Source organism: Phasianus colchicus, chromosome 1, assembly GCF_987193195.1.
Source record: "Phasianus colchicus chromosome 1, bPhaCol1.hap1.1, whole genome shotgun sequence".
Taxonomy (NCBI): Eukaryota; Metazoa; Chordata; class Aves; order Galliformes; family Phasianidae; genus Phasianus; species Phasianus colchicus.
In genome coordinates this window covers 117,067,736-117,083,022 of record NC_143436.1, presented here as the reverse complement: position 1 = coordinate 117,083,022, position 15,287 = coordinate 117,067,736, and the positions used below count along the sequence as shown (strand labels likewise).

The window sequence follows — 15,287 nt, the reverse complement described above, 5'->3', positions numbered from 1 at the left end:
CATGATCAATGAAAATCGCAGCAGTGAGACTTCCACATTGCCCTGAAGAAGCAGACCTCTTCGTCCTTGTTGCTTTTAGACCTGAATCATCCATAAAAGCAGAACCTGCTTGTGGCAGCATCCAGCTAGGAACTAAGCCTCTAATAGCAGAAATGTGCAAACTACAGACTATAGTCCTGCTTATACTTTATGGCTCTTGTTGGATTGGCAAACCTCAGAACAGGTATTTTTGAAGTACAATTCTCCTCTGTTATCTCCGAATGTATTAATCCTCATGGGTAGTTGTTATATTAAACAAGGTTAATACTAAAATTTAAGGCACACACTCCCCGAAGGAATTTTTTAGAACTTTCATTTATGTAACTCAAGGTAACATTAATGTTCACATACCCATTTTTTAATCTAAAACTAGGCTGTTTGAAGAGTCATCCTGCTTTCCAAGTGAGCAATGTGTTTCGAATACAGACAGAAGAGCATTCCAATTTTTGCTCTTTTTCCACGAATTACTTACCTGGTGCAGTTTGAAACAGCAATGTCTCTGAAAACTAAGCTATCTTATTATTTCTATTGTATCAATTACCTAATACTTCTAAACTACACAAGTCCTGAAGATGTGCAGTACAATGGCTTATTTTAAAATACTGATTCGCCTCCAAATTAGAAAGCATTTGGGCTTTATGTACGATGTATTAGTCTGGAGCTTGCTTCCAACAAAATCTGACTGCTGTTTGTTGAAGAAGGGCTTTGTTTACTACAGTCTTCTGTCCCAAACCCTTTCCTCATCCTTTATGAGGATCCTGTGCGTTCTCCCAAATCCTCCCGAAAAATCTGAGTTCTTGACTGTTCCTCTTTATTCTCAGTCTCCTGTTTATTAACTTTGCAGAACACTTAAGTAACAGATGGAAAGAAGCTTCAAACAATGCCTTGTCCTCAGCTTTAATGACATCTGGACAAACTGAATTTGACTTCACTGCAGCTATTAATGGACTATCCAAAGAGTAAGGGAAGTCAGCATTTTCAAGAAGAGGTGGGGCCAGGACAGTGGTCTGTCAGACATCATGTCAGCTTTTTTCAGGCAGGATAAAATATTTCTCCAAATCTTTTCACTGCTACTGACTTCTCACAGAAAACAGCTAGACTTAGCAATTTGATCTAAAGCTTGACATGGCCTGAAGATTTTGTAGTTTGATTCAGAGAGGGTGCAATACTACTGGAAACAGAAGGGCATGAGAAAATAATGGTGGATTAGAAGTAACTTCTATAGCAAATTTCAACTTTATTGAAAAAAAAACTGCGTGAAACAAACTACTACTTATATTAATTACTTCTGCCCCTGGAGATTTATTGAGAAAGATCTATTTGAAAGTAAAAACTGATATTTATGGACAAGAGGCTCTTTTCCTGGCTGAAGTGCATTATACAGAAATACAGACTTAATCTTCAGGGGACTAGCTGATGCAAGTTCAGAAGGAAGCACAAGGCAGATTTACATCTTCCTCCTATTCTAGGTGACAGATAGCTTATTTCAGGTTTCTAAATGCCAAAATCAACTCAAGTTGTTCTGCAAGTCCAGGCTATGCTCTCTGTGAACAAGTCCCAGCCACAGTCCTATAGAGATGATGGGGTGATGGAGGCACTATAATTGATTACTAGCATCAAAAGAAGACTTCTGCATGGAGAGAAGATCTATAGCACTGCCAACTCTTGCAGTTATTTCCTTGACATTCCTAAGGTAAATGATTACTGCATTACACCCTCAACATAAACAAGACAAAAGTATCTAGCTCTTGCAGAAACAAGAAAAAGGAGCATGAAAATGCCAGTATACTATACCATAAAAGCTGAAAATAGGAGAAGGCAAACAAAATGTGCTTTCTGTAGATCTAATAATTTTTATCTTACATTCTGATTTTAGAAGTTCTTGGTTGCAACTACTGATTTATCAATGTCAAGATCTACCAGTTTTTTATGCTGATGGCATACGGCTTTGGTGTACCGCAGAATCGGGATTGCAGTATTGTGATGCTGCAAGAAACCATTTGGGGTTGTTGGTTTTTTTTTTTTTTGATTAACGAAGGCAACTTCAATTAAACTTCAAATTAGAAGGAGCATTAAATGACATTTGGTACTGAAAGCTGAAGAAATGGCAAAAAATAAAACCAAAGAAATAGAAAGAAAAATGGATCCACATTTTAGTTACTGTGAAAACACGCATTTTCTCTGAAGTAAATGCAACTTTTTAACTTATTTTATCCCTAAAAATGCTGCAGGGTGAATTCTATCTAGATGAATAGCAGTTATTACACAGATTATTTATTTGAAATGAACTGAAGTCTTCTCAGAACTTCACATATCCTTTCTGAGAAATGCAAGTCTTTCCAAGAACCTCCCTCTGCCTTTTCCAAACTAGAGTGCAGAAACCAGCACACCCATTGTTCAGTTAGCAGCAAAGTCTGGTACGAAGCTCATTACTATGGAATGGAAATGTGGAAGTAAAGGAAATAGTGAAACAGAAGGAAATGCTATGAAACACAGCTAGCAGAGATTGTTGGAGGTGACACCATAATCACAAGGACATTAAGTGACCCATACATTTGTTTGCAGCTCAACATTTTGAAGGTTGAGTGCTGACTCATCACTGCACTGAACATGGGAATGAGTTAATAATGATGCTTTTTCAGCCTCATCATCTCACTTACAGAGGGAAAGCCATGAATGGCTTAGGTAGACTTAATAGAATGAATTTAATTTAAAAGACATTTTAACTGAAGAATTTTATTAGCTTTCCCTCTTCCCATTTGTATCTTTAGTGTGCAGACGATCACTGCTGCAGCTGACTGTAACCCACCGATTTTCTTCTTCCAGATCTGCAAGAATTCTCTCCAGTTCACCTCTTTCTTCGCTCTCCAGAGAAATCAAGATCTGGGCAGGGCTTCGGGGCTGGCTCAGGGGGGATTCCTGGTTCAGACTTTGGCAGTAGTGCTGGATTAACAAGTGTTCATCATCGCTGGAAAACAAAGGAAGATAAACCAGGCAGTTCTTAGACAGGAATTCACTGAACTAACGAAAAGCAGCGCAATATACCTCAAAACAAAATCCAGTCAAATGTTCAACTTAGTCTGCAGCAATTTTCCCCTTCTGTAGAACCGACCTCTCTTTCCCTCTGCTTCTCACATATTTAAAGCATCGTTTGGCTGACAATCACAGCTTTCCTCTTTTGCCTAAGTGAAATTTGAAATGTGCTTGAGAAAAAAATCTTATCCTGCCTGATCTATGTTCCACAAAGGTTATTCAAGAAAAGGAGAGGCATCTATTTTTATACGAACTCATTTAATAAAGGCATCCAAATACTTACCTATTTTACCCCATAAACTTGTAAATGGAGTGAAATAAAAGAAATATTGACTTAATAAAACAAAATTATGCCGTTTCTCAGGGAGGAGTTGCTTTTTTTTTCTTTTGGAATTACAAGTAATATACACTTTCAGAATATAAATATATTCTATTTAATATAAGTGAACAACTGCTTTATTTTATTGCCCCTGAAACTATCAGGCAATTGAAACAGAGAGTCTCTGGGAGAAAAAAGCAAACTGAGTTCTAAAGGCCTTAACTATCTCAGAAAATTAAATGGATGAATTGTTTAGGCTCTAAGGAATGGCATTCAGGCCCTAAGCTATGCAGCTAACACCAGCAGTAGCTGTAAGAAGCCATGAAAGGTAGCAACACCTCCAGCCAATCACAGAAAAAAGCTACAAAGCAATTGTGAATCTTGCTTTTATGGTAATACTTACAACAAAATATTTCAGTCTAGCTTTATTTTTTTCTTGTTACCTTTGTAATTTAGAATTTAACTGACATTTGGAATAGCTGTTATTGCTCAAAATTCAGAATATTTCTTGTTGCATTATATTACTGAAAATGTTAATGATGCCATTTTATAGACTGCAGGAGTGTTAAAGCAATGCAGAGAACATTACTATTAGTTCATAAACAAGGAATATTAAATTTTTCACAGGCATAATTTCTTCTTTTTAAACAAAATTTTAAAGGCTTGCCTATTTCTGAATTTGTAAGCAGCTTAAGCAAAATAACAGTGAAAAATATTGCAGCCTAATGCCATTTCCCAAGACACTGTCCTGTGTGATCTTTAATGTTTATACATATAACTATGATGAGCACACACGCTGAAATATTTTGTACCTGTATATACAGGCATTTTCTCTTTATTCTCTCTCAACAACATCTCCATATTTATGGTGTTCTAACTGTAATTTTAAGCCAAACACCATGAGAACATCAGCAAATAACATCTACATGGCATCAAACAAAACTCAGCTACACTTGTGAATTTATGGTAAGCTTTAATTTTACCACAATTTAAATCTGGCTCTTATTTCTTCTAAAACACAGAATATTTATTCTAACTTTTACAGTACAAACTAAGCAATGGATAATCAGTGGTTATGTTATTAACTTAATCACATTAATATAGCTTTTAATTAGCTAAAGAATGAACTGATCAGTGAGACAAAGCTGTAATAAAAACAATACAGCTTATGTATGATTTTCTGACTACGGGCACCAAAATATTTTAATGAGAACAACAGGAAAAAATGTAATAATACAATGACAACAATTCAAAAGTGACATTCATTTTGGGAAACAAAGTTCTCGTTAACCAACTGAAACTACCTTGACATCGTGTATGTGTTAGCTTTCACGTGTCAGTTTAACTTTCTGCTCTGGGAACCAACAATGTAAAACCAATGTACAAACAACGTATTTGGTTGTATGAACAATTTCCTTTCTAAGTTAGTTGGCAGCAATCCTACCAAGTCAAAAGAGAAAGCATTTCAAAACACAGAAACATTTAAATTAGTAAAACCAGTGCTTGTTAATGATGTGTCTAACTTAAAGATTACTACTTCTAATATATTACGGTGAGGATGCTTCCCTCATGGCTTATACCTGTAATATATTTCTACTATTTAGGTCAAATTTTTCTGCACAGCCCCAACAGACTTTTGATTTACATTCTGCCCTTACAGTAATTTAACACGATGAATTGCAGTTCAGATAAAAGGGATAACTTTTTATCTTTTTCCTTAGAACACATTAGATGATGTACATTTTTTTCCAAGTAACTTGGGAAGTATTTACTGAATATTTTTTTGAGAAAATCAGTTATTTTATTTTGAAAGCATTAATCATCTGTTGCATAAATTCAGTATTAAAGCCATAAACCAGACACCACTATACAAACTGAAAGAACAAGAGTTCATCATGAAATGGAACTGGTGTGGTGCAGAGTACTACAGAATTTCATTACAAGTTATTAACCTTCACAAGAAAATTCATGTCAAAAATACTAAAATGACCTACTTACATGCTCTCATTAGGTGAAATACTGTCATTTAGGTAAGAACCATTGGTGTTCTCCATTTCTGCTAGCCTGTGGAAAAACAAACAGACTCATTAAAATAAATTATATTTCCCATAAACCTTGTTTGCTTTAACATTCCTGAAAGAGTTAAAGAGTGTGATGTTTTTGATGACTAATAGAATTTTAAACCCAGAGGAATTTATACTCTGTTGATTATCAAAAAGTTCTGCAATTAGCTAACATGAATAATTGCTTTTTCATTACAATGACCTGGCTAGATTCACTTTTCATCTCTTCGAATTTTCAACTCTTTATATCTGAGATTTTATTCAACTCATAACTAATTAATTCCACAGGAACAGAAAGGCCTTAAAGTGCCAGGGGACTACACAGATTGTTTCGTACCTGGCAATGCCATCAGCAGAACTGAAATGATTAGTCATTTCTCATTGGCTTTCAACAGCTAGTCCCTCCTAAACATATCCTAAATATTATCATATTATCGAATGATTTTGGGGGACAGAATGAGGAGGTTGCAATAGCATTCGTTATCTCAAACCTTGCAAATTTGCTTCCTCAGTGGAGAAGCATGTTATTTTTCCTATCATCTGTGCAATTAACCCAATCTGTCGTTCTTTAAAGCTGTATGGAAGTGGAGAAGAGAACTGAAGCAGTAATATACCAATGATTTTTATCCTCCAAACCAAGGAAAGATCCTGTTTGTGGTAATCCATGTGGTGAATTACTTAACATTAAAATGGCAGTTGAGATTGTTGTAAAGTCTGGATACTTCTGCTCTTCTGAATTGTATGATTACACCAGAGTAATTAAACCCTGTGCAAACTGAATGCACAGCTTAACAAAGACCCCCCCAGGAAACCTATGTCGGCCATTTCTAAGCACACACACACGCTGGCATGCAAGTTAGTGGGAGGCTGGTTAGTAGCAAAAATGAGTTATACCCTGCATCCCAGAGCCTGGAGAAGAAATCCCCAGACTCTACATTTCTGTAAGACCCAATCAGGCAGCACGCAGCCTTTGGAATTTTTTAAATGATTGTTTAGAGAAAGATCTGCCTAACGTCCAGCTGGTCTCATACCTGCTAGCATAATGTTCAATGCGTGAATGAGTATCATCGTGTGAAAGCTGAGGGGACGAGGCAGGCCTATAAGGCAGAAAACACTGATTAATCACAAACAATACCCCCTTAAAAGTAAAAAGACACTTAGCTACGTCTATGCCCTCACATCTCTATGCCTCACGCTTACACTGCGTTTGACAAACAGCATGTTGTAACTGTGACCACGCACGGCGGGCACCTCCTCAAGCAGGCACGCAGTGGTTTGTGGTACCACACACAGCACTTCAACCATTTGGCAATCCATCTGTTGCAGACTCCTCCTCAACACAAACCCCCAAAAAATCATTTTCCAGAGGATGTGTAGATGAGCCCTTGCTCCCATTTTCCCCTCACACCTGCCTCCTCCATCTGAAATTGTGCCTGGCCTGCTCTGAAGGCAATGCTGTCAGCTGTCGCTGGGAGCCCTTCCTCTGCATCCCCACTGCCCATGGCATGTCTCTAACCCAGAGGAGGCACGTTCCACCTAGAAAAGCCTGCAAGAGCTACTCCATCAGCAGCCAGAAACATTAAATGGCTGAAACAAGAATTTAATGACAGACTGCTTGAAAGTGATGAGTTTCATACAGTCTTGATCCTGGAGAACATCTTGGTCAGGACAATGTCACCTCAGCACTTCAGAAACAGATGTGCTTGCAGGAAGAACTCTGACTGCCTTGTAGGATTTTGCCTATCTGCATGTAGCAGGAGGTACCCGGACAACAAAACATGATGCAGCTTTCCAGATATCACAGTAATCCTTTATTTTAGCTGAAACTGAATTTCCATCTCTCACAACTCCTTTTAGGACTCCTGATCAATGAAGTGTCTTCCCTTCATGTTAAGTTGTTGGACACTGTGGGTTGGGCTGGTTCTGCCCAACTGGCAGTACACTGCATCTCAAGTGCAGACAAAATCTGTTTTGTATTTACTGGTTATAAACCAGAACTAATAACCTCATGGTGCTTAATGTTTCTGTGCTAGGAGCTTGATCATCCTACAGTAAAACTGCTAAGAGATCATTATACTTCAGTGGTCATTCTCCATTTCATAAATAGTCTGCAAAAGGCTTTAGAAATATTAGGATTTTTCAGAATTCATAGAATGATATGCACCATACAAAACAGCCAATGACTCGAAGAAAGGCAAGGCTTTTCTCTTTAAGACATTACGGGCCAAGTATTGTGAATCTCTTTTTATCTGAAATGAGCTTTGGCCTCCAAGTGTAATTTTTCCCACTACATATTCAAATAACACCAGAGAAAGCCCGTGGATAAATACTCAGTTCAGCATTTCTTGGTTCAGCAGAGACTTGTGCAGATGGACAACGACTTGCCTGCAACTTTGCATAGTATTCTCGAGAACATGTGGATTACCAAGCAAAATAATAACTGTTTTCTGATAAACTGATGCAATCTTCATTTTTTGTTTGACAAGCAGTACATGTCCAGCTGACCTAAGCTAGCACTAACAATGAAAGAAAAGGTCTTGTTTTCAATGCATGCACAAATGCTGCTGCTAGTACTGCTCGTGGATTAGGAAACTTGTATCAGAAGGAGCTTCAGTTTTGAACTGGATCATTCTCTGGTCCCTTTTACTCCATGACTCCACACATTTGTACCAGTACAAGGGAGATAGCAGCACTCGGCTGGGACCAACTGGGCACTGGAGGAACAGAAGTGATGTGTCTATCTTTTGGCAGTAGTACAAGGTAAAAGCTTTGCTTGACTGCTTAACTGCATACTTGCTGCTTCAAAACATTCAGGCTTCCATTCAGAAGTGAACTAAGTGTGCAATATGCATTTTTCTTAAAGACATCCCAGTGTAACGTGTTGGAGTCTCCTATGCCTCTCCGCCAACTCTGAAGGCGTGGGATAAGTCTACATTTCCAAGTTTGCCTCTGCTTCAGAACGCACTGCAGTGGAGATCTACCCCACTCAGATTATAAAAAGTTTGCTTATTAAAGCAAACCTGCTGGGAAGCACTGCAGTTTTCATGTTAAATTTAGCAGCTCAGAGGTACACTGTTGCCAGTACCTGAGCCGGCCTGGGAATAGCTGATAGCTATGCTGCACTGCAGGCTGCTGCAGACACACTTTTAGATGACCATCTGTGCAAGCGCTCATTGGCCTTACCTTCTGAGCACGTGTAATCAGCTCATGTAATCAGTCTGAACATTCAGTGAGAAGGTCGAGAAACACAGCCAATATTTAACCAAGATAGTCATTCCTTTTACAAGGGCTCCACAGCTGTATTTCTCAAGCTGGTGTCTGCAGCAATAGACTGAGGAATTCCATTCACGTCAAGTGGTAATCGAGTGGTAAACACCTCGTCCTGCAATTCCCTGCACTTGTGGAAATCTGGCCGAGAGGAGGAGGGCATTTTTTGTGCTATCCAGCACCGCAGTTAATGGCTCTTGAAACTGCAGAATCAAGTAAATTGTTTTTGTGCCACTAACAGTCCACAATCCAAAAAGACATAAATTCTCATAAAAAGCTGTAAGTTGCCCCTTTAATGCCGGGCAAGCAGAATACATATGGGATAATAAGTGACCTAAATCACTTACTTGTATCAACACATACACATATGTATGTACATGCTTATAAACAAATTCAGATATCACAACATATGTTGATGCCAGAATAGCTGTAGCGCTTTTGAATTTGGTCAAGTTATGCTCTTCTGTAGCACTCCGAAGACAACCAAAAAACCGGTATGAGAATGCCAAAAAAAGGCAATGAAAACCAGAGTAAGATGTCTGCCTGCCAAAGCTGCAATGAGCCCTGTAACTGAAAAAATAGCTTTAAAGCTGGCTAGTTCAGTAACTTATGCTGTGACCCTGGTGGTCTAGCACTAACGAAAGAATGAAAGCTAGCAGAACAAACAGCAACTCTTTCCAGCCAATACTTTTTCTTTTTTTTTTTTTAATTTCCTGATTTCTTGTCAGACCAGAAGAAAGGACTGTTTTCAGGAAGACATCTGAGTTGATCTGATAAAAGGTGCTAGATCTCTCTCCATCCAAATCATGTCTGTATGTATTTCCCAGGCTTTCTTAAATATTACATGCACAGTAAGCTCCCTGTAGTATTCAACACTAAATCTTAGGCGTGATGTTATCAGCGTAGGCATACGTGAAGTTATTACTGTAAGTGAACTAGTGGCAGTGTGCCTTACAAATAAGCACGTTACGGCAGCTTAACTTCATGTTATGTCAGACACAGCAATGGCATTCCGTATTATCCAAGCATTCTTTAAATGGTTATTTTTAACTTTTCAATTGTTCTAAAGGGTAAGGAACATACAGACAGAGTTTTATATACAATATGCTGCAATCACCCCATATGCATATATAAATGCAAATGTACCCTTAAAGTTCAAAGCCACTCTATTTCAATCTGGATTCAGCCCTCTGGCAGTTTTGTGGGTGGATCCTTAACCATATGTGGTTTGCAGAAATATACATTTCTTGCTTACACAAAATAAAATTCCTAGAGGATGAGCACTGCACTCGACTTCCCAATGGTCTGTGCTCCAAATGAAAACTATACATCAATATTCCAATGTATTCATTTCACTCTTGTTTATTCTACCAAAAATTCAAGAAGGTGCAAGCCATATACATTTCACCATATGGAAATATATAAAATTCTATTTATTAGTCTCATTATCGATATGTAAATTAAAAATAAACCTTATTTAACATTGTTCTGAAATCATCCATGTAACACTAGTAGCAGCAAATGCCCCAACGGTAAAGATATATCTTTAGTTTACGAGAAGGGTGTTACTACAACAGCAAGATGATGCGTTGCAAGAATGATGCAAGAACAAAAATCCAGTCCACATCTGAAAAACCCTGCTTTTTTTAATTTCTGAAAAAATATACAGTAAACATTTCAACCTGCCTTCACAAACCGCATGTAAAAAAGCTGTAGTAAAACGTCCAGTGAGTTTTGGATTAATTTGGGCACGTGAGTATGCAGGTGTGCATGGTTGTGCATAAAATCAGATTATAGCTTTATCTACAAAACAGTATCATTCCTGAAATTGAATTAAATCCATTCAATTCATATCTTTCAAAAAGCATTTTGCATACACGTAGAGGGATTGACACATTCAGAAACACAGCCTTTTAAATGACAAACTCTCATAAGCATTAGTAAGACTCTACCAAAATCCCTGTTAATTCCATGAAAATACATACTCCAGGAAGAGTATACAGAACACATTTCATGATTGCTGGAAGTTCCTGGATTTATCCCATTCTCCTCATCTGGGATCAAAACATTCTTTTAGAAAGTGTACCAAAGAAAATTATCATAAAGAAAGAAGGAAATGAACTTATGCAAAACTAAACAAAGAAATAAACAAAAAAGTGAGGGAACGCAGCAGCAGTAGCAGCAGCAGCACACTTCAGCAAAAGTACTCACGCAGAATCTACTGGCCAGAAGTTGATCAGAGTAACAGGACTGCAAGACAAAAAATGAGGAGGTGAAGAGAGAGGCAGAAGAAACTCAGCAGCAAAATAATTACAGAAAGATTAAAAAAAAAAAAAATCACAACAACTAAAAAACAGAAATCCAATAGACCAACGTGAATGACCATGGAGAGCAAAGAACCAAAAAGAGAAACAAAATATCTAAAATTAAAAAAGAGAAAGAGAGCGAGGACAAGCTGTGTGCAATTGCCATTAAACTTACAAAAAAACCCAAACCAAAACGAAAAAACAAACAAAAAAAACAAGGGGAATGGGTTACTCATCAGTTTTGCCATGTGTATTATTGCTTTTTTTTCCCCCAAAACTGATTTCAAAGTCATTTAATAAGACTAAATTTATGGGGTGAGAAAAGAAGAAACCAGTTGAAAAGCTTGCAAACGTAGCAAACTAAACAAAAATAATACTGAAAAATACCTGTTCGGAAGGAAATAAAAATTTAATGAAGAGATCATTAGTTTCCAAAGTGCCATATAAAAACTAAACGTTTAGAAGGCTGTCAGACAGCACTTTTTTTTTTTTACTGACTGACGTGGAAGTTCCTGTAAGGACAGGTATGTAAACATATAATAGGAACGGCAATTGGAACTCCAGCTTGTGTTTTCCTGCCAGCCGTGGTTAACAAAAAATGAAAGAAAGAATGAGGCTTTGTGCATGTAGGAAGTGAAGGGAGTTGGCACCAGCTGGGAAGCTCATAGAGCATACCAAATACACTGCTACTTAGAAACTTTATAGCTACTCACGTTTCCATGTTGTCTCCCTCCAAGACAGTTTGCACAGGCAGGTAGCCCATTCGTGGGTGCTTTGCAAAATATCTTTTTGTTCGAAATTTGTTTTTTAGTACCTTGGCAAAGTCACGGACATCTTCTCCAGAAGTTGTCTGAAAGCCACAAATCACAATGAAATCATCTTTCATGACAGGTTATTACTTTTAGTTGCCCCTTTCTTTGCTGGGCCATACGAAGGAGCTGTGGCCACACCAAGCAGGGTTGCCAATGATTTGGCCTCCAGAATCACACATAGTATTTATCAATCACATCAAAATGTACTACAAAACAGCACAGCTAGAGGGGAGGAAGAAGGAAAGGGGAAGCTCCATAACCCATAACAGACTCATGCCTCTGCTTCATCTGAAGAGGATAAAAAATAATTAAATGAGAATTAGTCATTTCCTCGTGTGGCCTGGAACTCTCCACCTATTTCTTGTGCAATGCAGCACTGAAATGGGTGTAACAGAGGGCACGTGGAGCTGCCACCTGTCTGACTGGCTGAATCCTGACTCTTCCCATATGCTCATTGCTTCCATCTCCTGGATCTGTCAGCCCATGAAAGCCAGGGCAATACTCCTGGCACCTTTTCTTTGCAGTTTTCCTCCTCAGTCTTTTCTGCCATTAATATTTTGATCAAGGCAAAACAAGAAGCAGGTGAGAGCTGCTGAAAATTCTTACATCAGTTACTTCTTCTTGCATCTGTTAAATCTTAAGCTAAGAGGCATTTAAGATCGATAACCTGAGGAGAGTATAATTTACAGAAAGTTTTCTCCTCCATTACCTGCACTCAACCTCTTTTCTCCTACAGACACCAACAGAGGAGCACAAAGTGCAATTAGTTTCCTGAAGACCAGAATGAGTCAGAAAGAGTTCAAAGCATGTCTGCTGTGAAGATGTAACACTTCTTGCAAGCCTGATTAAGAGTCAGACAATTTTCTGAAGAATTTTAATGGAAGACTTCAGTTACATTAGTCAGGCTGCACTCCATCTTTATACCTCACAGAGAAGCTTGACCCTGAAATACTGCTTTTCTACAGCAAATTAAGTTCATGCTGACCCACATAACGGTATCACTTCTCCAGTGTATCTAATTTGAAGGAAAGAAATGAGAGAAAGTTAATCTTTCTGACATTTTTTAATGAGTTCTATGCCTTCTATTTCAGAAAGGAAGGAGGTGCTGGGATCCATCAGTCAAGCCCCCTTTTGTGAAGCTACTGATACACAGCTGTATGTATTTTTAATGATTGCTCAGGTAGAAAAATTAAGCATGCTCTAAAAAATAATTTGCAGAAAGACTGAGATGTGTTAGCAGAAATGACAAACATTCATCCCATACTGAAGATACCTACAAGCTTCATGTAAAGCAGGAAAGAATTTGACTCTCTTTCCAAACAATCTTGTATGAAAATTCAGTGTGATCAATGACTGGCACAGAAATAATACATCAGAACTGACAAGCCAGTACAGCAGCATTTGTATTTCCAAGAAACTATGATAACACTTAGCAATACTTCAATAAACTTTAATTAAAGAAAGGGAGAGATTAAGTACATCTGGACCAGCCAGAGGACTCTGGAAAGGGCATTTATTGATGTGGCCTGCAGTAGGAGGGAATTCCCTCTCCTGAACACAAGTTGTAACCCTACAGTGAGAATCCTCAACGAGGTAAGCATCAAGAGACTAGTTAGAGCAATTCAGCTGGGAGTTTTTTGGATATCTAGTCTCGGTACAAACAAACTAAGCACAACTTTCTGTTAATTTTCACTGATTTGTGTCATTTATAAACATTTATTCCTGCTTTGCCTATTTTTAGTGTGTATTTTCTATGCGTATACTTTCAACTACGTTCGACTGTACTTTGATTGTGTTTTTAGGCACAATGAGTAATAAAACATTCTTTGCTTCAACCTTCCTGAGACATGTTATCTCTCCTGAACTCTCCACATGACAGCCAAACAGCAAAATGGTGTGCTTGCATGGAAACATTCTGATCTAGTCTGAAAGCTGGTATCACAAGCATCCCAAGAAGACAGTACGTCTTTCAGTGACAACCTGAAACACAAGGCATCTCTCCTATGATCCTGTTTCAATGTCAAAAATGTTCAAGGAGCATAGGAATGGCAAAAAAAAATATATAATTACCACATGAACAAGCCGATAGACTATTTTAATCCAGACTTCTTGATTTATTCCATAGAAGTTTTGTGCCACACAATTTTCAGAATGCAAAACCAAATTCACAGCAGAATGAGTTTACAAGGAAGAAACGGTGGAATTTTCTGTCCCTTACTTTTAGTGCCCTATTTCTCTTAAATCAAAGCGGTATATGGGCAGCTGGGTCTAGCATGTTGCAAAATTATTCCAAAACAAAAACTATTTTTTGACATAAGCAGAACTTACAACCATCTGACTTTTTGCAGTTTGGTTTAATAAAGTGTCTTCCCGACCCCTCGCTCCAGATCTCAGCCCCAATTTTAAACACTAGCTGTAGAAAATTATCTCAGTTTGATATGCTTAATTCTATCAAGGTAATTTTTTGTGTGTGCTGGTGTTAAACCCAAATAGAAATATGACCCTATATTTAAATCTCAGTCTAGAAGAGTGCTTCTACTCATTATTTATCTGAAATCTTTTTAACAGTCATCTCTCTTTGAACAAGACATCCAGCTGTGTTGCTTGCAGGACCAACTGTTGCAGTTTTTCTGTCTAAAAGAAAACTAAGGAACTGCCATGGCCTCAATCTGCCTCAACCTTTTGCAGTAAGGAAGAAGCTAGACATTCTATATGAGTTCTCAAATTCCCCTCCAGGAGAACTAAGGGCTGTAAAATTTCCTGGAAGTTCTCTGCCAAAGTGCAATCTAAGGTGAGAGATCTGTCTCGAGGAAGGGGAAGAAGTGCTTTGTCATCCACAAAACTCTTTTCATTCATTTTGAAAACAATTACATACTAGACATGACAGTTTCAGTGGATATCTTGTTCAGTCACGCAGTACTTAGGTTTACTTTTTCAATAGCTGCAGCACAAGAAAGATCAGTGCTTGCTGCATGTCGCATTCACTTTTTTGCCCCAGTTAATGCTACTCTAATTCAGCTTACTGCTAGTACAGGCAGGCACGGCATATTAGCACCGGCTGTCAGAGTTCAGAATTCACCAAAAAATTTACACTCTTTAAATGCTTCTTTATTTTGATTCAGCAATCTGTATGCTGTTACAAGTTCTACTTAGGCCTGTCAGTAACCCCCACTGTCAGGGAGAAGAGGAACCTGCTGGATGTTGTTTGTGTTGCAGTGAACTGCTTCAGGCAGTGGGAGCGTCTCATCACTCCATTTCTCTCTATTCACACCTTCCTCGAAACACACCTTATGAACAGGTAAGAAAACAGCAGCGAGATGTTGTTCTGTACATTCCCTGAACTACTCACAATCTTCCACAATGCTTTTTAACAAGAGTAAGAGTGGCAAACCCCAGAACAAACCAGTAGCTGACTCAGCAAGAATGCACTCAGCTCAACTGGAAGGAG

At 38.2% G+C, this 15,287-nt stretch overlaps 1 protein-coding gene across 15 annotated transcripts in view; it reads right to left on the bottom strand.

Moving 5' to 3' along the window:
* DMD (dystrophin) overlaps positions 1–15,287 on the bottom strand; it is a 1,153,352-nt gene that overhangs the window by 25,555 nt on the left and 1,112,510 nt on the right. For 8 of the 15 annotated variants that reach the window (XM_090124095.1, XM_090124041.1, XM_031599265.2 and 5 more), the window contains 5 exons: positions 11,741–11,877; positions 10,933–10,971; positions 6,486–6,551; positions 5,390–5,455; positions 2,849–3,007 (listed from right to left, as the gene is read on the bottom strand). In XM_090124095.1, coding sequence (XP_089980221.1) covers positions 2,849–3,007; positions 5,390–5,455; positions 6,486–6,551; positions 10,933–10,971; positions 11,741–11,877 — 467 coding nt within the window. Of the gene's footprint in view, positions 1–2,848; positions 3,008–5,389; positions 5,456–6,485; positions 6,552–10,932; positions 10,972–11,736; positions 11,878–15,287 lie in introns of those variants that run through there. The other 7 variants (XM_031599262.2, XM_090124005.1, XM_031599268.2 and 4 more) reach the window with 4 other exon arrangements.